This window comes from Eucalyptus grandis, chromosome 2 (assembly GCF_016545825.1).
Source record: "Eucalyptus grandis isolate ANBG69807.140 chromosome 2, ASM1654582v1, whole genome shotgun sequence".
NCBI classification, from domain to species: domain Eukaryota; kingdom Viridiplantae; phylum Streptophyta; class Magnoliopsida; order Myrtales; family Myrtaceae; genus Eucalyptus; species Eucalyptus grandis.
The window spans coordinates 1,643,288-1,649,984 of record NC_052613.1 but is presented as its reverse complement, the minus strand read 5'-3'; the positions used below and the strand labels follow the sequence as shown (position 1 = coordinate 1,649,984).

General features: G+C 42.1%; 1 protein-coding gene across 1 annotated transcript; it reads left to right on the top strand.

The window, feature by feature from the left end:
* Nucleotides 1–5,118: 5,118 nt before the first annotated feature.
* Nucleotides 5,119–6,036, top strand: LOC104434241 (cytochrome P450 71AP13). Its single transcript, XM_039305947.1, has one exon. The coding sequence runs from the start codon at nt 5,119–5,121 to the stop codon at nt 6,034–6,036; it is 918 nt and encodes a 305-aa protein (XP_039161881.1).
* Nucleotides 6,037–6,697: the final 661 nt, after the last annotated feature.

The window sequence follows — 6,697 nt, the reverse complement described above, 5'->3', positions numbered from 1 at the left end:
GTGATGCACAGCCGATGCTCCCACCGTCGTGACTTCCTCGAAAGATCTTGGAGTTATAGGTTTTTGACCTTTGAGATTAATAAGATACGTGCGGAAACTTTTCTGGGAGGGTCTAATGTTGTCTAGCCCTCTTTTTCCCGTTTCAAGCGGAAGAGGGATATCCATCGAGTTGAGAATAAGATGATTCGGATGATGTAGTGGATTTGCAACTTTTCTTATCGATTAGAGGAGCGTATGCCAAGGGCCCTGGAGTTTTGAAAAGAACAAAACTGTCTGTCACCGTTGTTGTCATCGTCGATAAAAAGTCAGAGTGACGGGACAATTAGCTATCCCGATCAAAGGCGGAATATTGGAGGAACCGGTCGGAAGCAAAGCTATCAGTTGATATCACCCCTCTTTCCAAGTTAGACTGATTGCCAAAAGCCAAATGTCTATGGATCAGTGGTCCCTTGGAAGGAAAATTTTGCCCAGCACTAGCATAATCTTCTCCCTAAATCATTCGAAAAAAAGAATTCGACTCTTTCTGTCTCCATCCATGTAGCGTGCAATCGAGTTCACATCATCTACTTGCAAATACAGGAACACTCATTTATCTTCAAAGGCTAAAAAATAATTTGAGATGGACCTGTAATCTCACTAAAGGTTGGAAAAGTATGCTAAAAGTTTTGAATTTATACGGCACTTAATTTAGTGTAACAACTTTTGGATCATGCATCTAAGTTCCTTAATTTTGATTTTTGCTCATTAAAGTTACTAGCCGAGAATGGCGACATTATGTTAATGTAATGATAAAGTCACTCCCATGTGCCTTTTTTTTTTTAATTTAGATAATGCTATGTCAGCATTTTTGGGGAAAAGTTTCAAAAAAATCATAAAAAATCATAAACCTATTATATTAGTACCAATTCACTTCTAAACCTTTCAATTAGACCAATTTAGCCCTAAACATTTTCACATTTGTACCAATTTAGTCAATCCAGCTAAATTTAGCTTCCCGGCATTGACATGAACACCGAAATCTCGTAGATGAAGATGTGTTAAGCCTAAATTGAGATGCGAACATCTGGAGTGCCAAAACTTGGCACATGGGACACTTAAGTGCTAAAAGGTATGAAATATACAGTTAAGTGTCAAAATTAGAGTAAAATATATTAGTTAAGTACGAACGGCGAGAAAATTCCACCAAAATGCTGACGTGGCGTTTTTCTAGCGAGATGTGACATGGCTACATAAGTAAAAAACGATGTCAGTTTGCATGTTGAGGTAGCTAAATAAGCAAAATGACGTCGTTTTGCCTTGGATTTGAATTTGAATATAAATATAAATATTAATAATATTAAATTTATAACTAAATTATTTATTAAAAGAAGGAAGAAGAAGAAGGTGCAGAAAGCATTAGGCAAGGGTTGTACAAGCCCTCGCTGTTGCCTCCCTGCCATCATTGGCCCTTGGGTTGCACAGCCCTCACACAATGCCATCTACAACTATTTTTTTTTTTTTTTAAAGTTTTGAATTTAATTTAATTAATATTTATATTAAAATTCAAATAAGAGGTAAAATGACGTTGTTTTGGCTCTAGTATTTCCGAGAGCCTTTGCTAGACTTGACACTCAAATGTCTAAATTTAAAAAAAAAAAAAAAAGTGATACTTATGTGTGTCTTTCATAACTTTTTGGCACTTAAGTATTCCCGTGTGCCAAGTTTTGTCACTTCTATGATACTTCTACCGACCTAAAATATTACAAAATCAATCTTAGTCTCGAGTGTTGTTTCATCTTTTAAATTTAATAGATCTAAATAATGACATTAATGATGTCTTTTAGTAGGTGATAATACTAATTAATTTTTTTTTAATCATATTCAAGAAAATTGATTATGTGGGCACTCTCAGGATTTTATTTCTCAATTTATGCTTGCAATAGAAAAAAATAAAAATAAAAAATAAAAAAATTGGGTGAGAGGAAACTAGTTGAAAAAGTCAACCGGTTTCCTCACAAAATGAGTGGTCCTATTGCTGCCTGTCACTTCGTCACTTGATGGAGACGGTTAACTAAGCATTTTTCTTAAATAAAAGATATTGGACAATATATATTCATGAATGTGGCTTAGCTAACCGTCCTTCATCCAATGAAGGAGTGATGGTCAACTAATGGCCGCTCATGTTGTGATGAAACTAGTTGACTTTTCCAACTAGTCTCATCTCATCCGATTCTTTTAAATTTTGGGAAAATTTCAAATAAGGACCGTGAGCGCCATCATTTTCTCAAAAGATGACCTGAAGTGAAGTTTGTCTCAAATAAGGACTCAAAGTGTCATCATTTTCTCAAAAGAGGACCTGAAGTGAAGTTTGTCTCAAAGAATGACCAAAAGTAGTCATTTAATCTCAAAGAAGGACCTCACTCGCCGGCCGGTGAATAGATATATCTTTAATGTATATTCCAAAGGGCTTGATTACGGTATTTTCATCTTTTTTTTTTCTCATTTTTGGTTGCCCTATTCATCATCTTCTTCGTCCCCCTGTTCATTTCTTCTTGCCTAGATCAAGAATACCGAACTTGGGGAAAGGCTAGCGAGCACCAGCCGTTGGTAAGGGCCGGCGAGGGCTCGACGCCCATCGCTGGTAGCGAGTGAAGGCTCCATGCCTATTGCTGACAGCGGGCAAGGGCCATCGAGCCCTCACTGGCCATGGGGGAGGGGGCCGTCCAAATCGAGGCCCTACAAGAAGGTCCTTGAGGGAAAAAGGGGTAGCCGAAAAAGTCGTCGATCTAGAAGCGGTGGTGGGAGGAATGGATGAAGAAAGCAACGTTGGTGGGAGGAATGGATGCCGAAAAAGGCATCCCAATCGTAGTCCTAGCAGAAGACAAGGTTGTTGGTGGAGTAGCCGAGTGAAGGTGGGGGAGGTCGCCCCTCACGACCATCAGCGAGGTCACCCCTCGCCGGCCTTGGGCGAGGGCTGGCCCATCTCACCAGCCACTAATAAGGGCCAACGAGGGCTTGCAAGCCCTCACCTGTAGCTAGCCGCAACTGAGGCCACTCTCGCTAGATCTGGTGAGGATTAGCCTACAAGCCCTCGCCCACGGCCGGCGAGGGCTTGGTGGCCCTCACCTACTACCGATGATGGGCATCCAACCCTCATTGACCCTCACCAACGGCCAGCTCTCACTGGCCCTTCCCAAGTCCAATGTTCTTGAGAAAAAAGGCGAACAAGGGATGAAGAAAATGATGAACAATGCCACTATTGACCCAAAAAATAATAATAGTAAAGAACAAGACAACTGAAAATTTTAAAAAAAAAAAATGGACAAAAATATCTGTAATTAGGCTACCAAAATATGCATCGGAGATGCATTTATTCATCGGCCGACAGATGAGGTTTTTCTTTGAGACTAAATGATCACTTTGGGTCCTTATTTAACACAAACTCCACTCCAGGTCCTCTTTTGAGAAAATGAAGGCATTTTGGGTCCTTATTTGAGACAAAGTTTACTTCAGGTCTTCTTTTGAGAAAATGATGGCACTGTAGGTCCTTATTTGAAAATTTCCCTAAATTTTTTTTTATGTTTTTGTATTGCAAGCTTAAATTGAGAGATAAATCCTAAGAGGGCCCACACAATCAATTTTTGTGAATATGATGAAAAAATAAATTAAAAATTAAAATATAAATAATTACAAGTAAAAAAATATCATCACCTACTAAAAAAATCGTTAATGTTATTATATAAATCTATTAAATTTAAAAGATAAAAAAAACACTTGAGATGTTGGCTTCGTAATTATTAACAAAATCACGATTGGCTTCTCAATCTTTTCCCCAAAATCAAATTGCTTTAGAAGGACTCTCCGGTGACTTAAAATGAATATTGTCAATATCGATTATGCATAAAGAAAATGAAGTAAAGAAAATGACAAAATAAGAATAATGAATTAGTAGAGAAGAAAATTTACTCAATTGATCCAAATCTCATAGATGAAGATGTGTTAGGCCTAAAACAAGACGCATGTGGAAATGTACACTTAAGTATAAAAATTGAAGCAAAATTGATAAGTTAAGTACCAATCAATGGTGAGAAAATCCGACCAAAATGTTGACGTGACATTTTTCTGGCGAGACATGACTTAGCTACATAAGTTGAAAATGTCATTTTGCATCCTAGCGTGACTAGATAAGCAAAAAACGATGTCGTTTTATCTTGGATTTGAATTTTCATATGAATGTTAATTAAATTAAATTTACAACTAGATTATTATTTTTATTTTTAAAAAGGAAGAAGAAGAAGTTGCAAAAGGCGTTGGGCAAGGGTTGTGCAAGCCCTCGTCGCTGCCTCCCCACAGTCACCGGCCCTTGGGTTTACATAGACCCGCCCAACGCCTTCGGCATCTTTTTTTTTTTTTTTAAAGTAATTTAATTAATATTTATATTAAAATTCATATAAGAGGCAAAATGACGTTGTTTTGGCTCTTCCGTGCAGACTTAACTATCCGGTGAGTCATGTAAGTGAGTTATATTATTAAAAATGTCGTGAGGATTTCTAGAAGCCTTCGCCAGACTTAGCACTCAAATGTCTCAATTTAAAAAAAAAAAAAAAAGTGACACTTATTTGTACCTTTCGTAACTTTTGGTACTTAAATATCCCCCGTGCCAAGTTCTGACACTTCTACTGGCCTAAAGCATTATAAAATCAATCTTAGCTCAAGTGTTTTTTCATCTTTTATATTTAATAGATCTATATAATGGCATCAACAATTTCTCTTTAGTAGGTGACAATGTTTTTATTTATAATATTTATATTTTAGTATCTAATTTATTTTTTCATCATATTCATGAAAATTGATTGTGTGGGCTCTCTTAGGATTTTTTTCAATTTACCCTTGCAATAAAAAAATAAAAAATAAACAAATTGGGTAAGAGGAAACCGGTTGAAAAGTCAACCGGTTTCCTCACAAAGTGAGCAGTCCTAACGCTGACCGTCACTCCGTCACTTGATGGAGACGGTCAGCTCAGCATTTTTCTAACACAAATGGTCAGCAAAGCAGATAGATCGTTTCAGTGACTTCCATATATAGCAATATGTAGGAATCAAATAAGAAGTACAGTTTAGCAATATCACATACCTTGCAATGATTCTCCTTCAGTATCTGTTTCTCCCAACATGCTTGGTCCTAGCAGCTTTTCTGATAGTTCTCGGGAAGAGAAAGTCTAGGAACAAAAGAAGCAACCTCCCACCGGGCCCTCCCAAGTTGCCTATCATTGGCAATCTCCACCAGCTTGGCAAACCGCCACACAGATCTCTCCATCGCCTCGCCATGAAGTGCGGGCCGATCATGTACTTGCAGCTCGGCAAAGTCCCGACCATAGTTGTTTCCTCGGCCGCGATGGCCAAGGAGGTGATGAAAACCCACGACCTAGTGCTTGCGAACCGCCCTCAAATCTTCTCTGCCAAGCACTTGTTTTACAACTGCACGGACATGGCCTTCTCTCCCTGTGGCACTTATTGGAGGCACATAAGGAAAATCTGCATACTTGAATTGCTTAGCGTGAGAAGGGTTCAGTCATTTAGTCATCTGAGGAAGGAAGAAGTTGCCCGTTTAGTTCACAGGGTGGCAGAGTCCTGTCCAGGCACCATAAATCTATCTAAATTACTGGCGTTGTATACGAATAACGTGCTTTGCCGGAGTGCTTTTGGGAGGGACTTTTCAGCAGGAGGGGACTACGATAAGCATGGGTTCCAGAGCATGCTGGAGGAGTTTCAGGAGCTGCTTGCGGGATTCAGCATAGGAGATTTCTTTCCTTCCTTGGAATTCGTTCATAGCCTGACCGGGATGAAGGCTAGACTTCAACACGCCTTTAAGCGCTTCGATCGTCTTTTTGACGAGATACTGAGCGAACATTCGAATGAAAGCAAAGCTACGGAGGCGCATAAGGATATTGTGGATGTTCTGATCGATATCGAGAAGAACGGTTACGGTGATATGCCCCTTACAAGGCCTAACATCAAAGCCCTTCTCCTGGTCGGTGAATCAGGGTCTGTTTGGTAACCATCCCAACAGTGCCAAATTCTGATTCTTTGTTCCCGGAATCAGTTTCGGCCTAGAATCGCGTTTGGTAAATTTTTTGTTCCCGGGAACAGATTGGGAATAGAATCAAGAATCAAAAAAAAGTTGATTCTTGTTCCGGGAACGAATTTGAGAATCAAAATCAATAAATTTTCTTCTTCCCTTCGGCCATCTCGCGACCGCCATCCACCATCGCCCGCCACCGCCCGCCACCGTCCGCCACCGCCGGCCGCCGCCACCGCCGGCCGCCGCCACCTCCGGCCGCCGCCACCTCCGCCGCCGCCGCAGGCCGCCCGGTCCGGCGAGCTCGCGGAGGCTCGCTGCACAGGGCGAGGTCCGGCGAGCTCGCCGGATGCAAGCCCGGCCACCGGCGAGGCTCGGCCTCCCAGATCCGGGCGAGGCCGAGCCTCGCCGGTGGCTGGCGGGCCTCGCCGGGGCCGGGCGAGGCCTCGCCGGGCCGAGCGAGGCCCGCCCGGCCACCGGCGAGGCCGAGCCTCGCCAGGGGCAGGTGGGCTGGGCGAGCCTCGCGACGCCCAGCCCCCCACCGGTGGCCGGGCGAGGCTTGCCCGGCCCCACCGGTGGCCGGGCGAGGCTCGCCCGGCCCGCCGGTGGCACCGGCCTCGCCCGGCCCCGACGAGGTCGG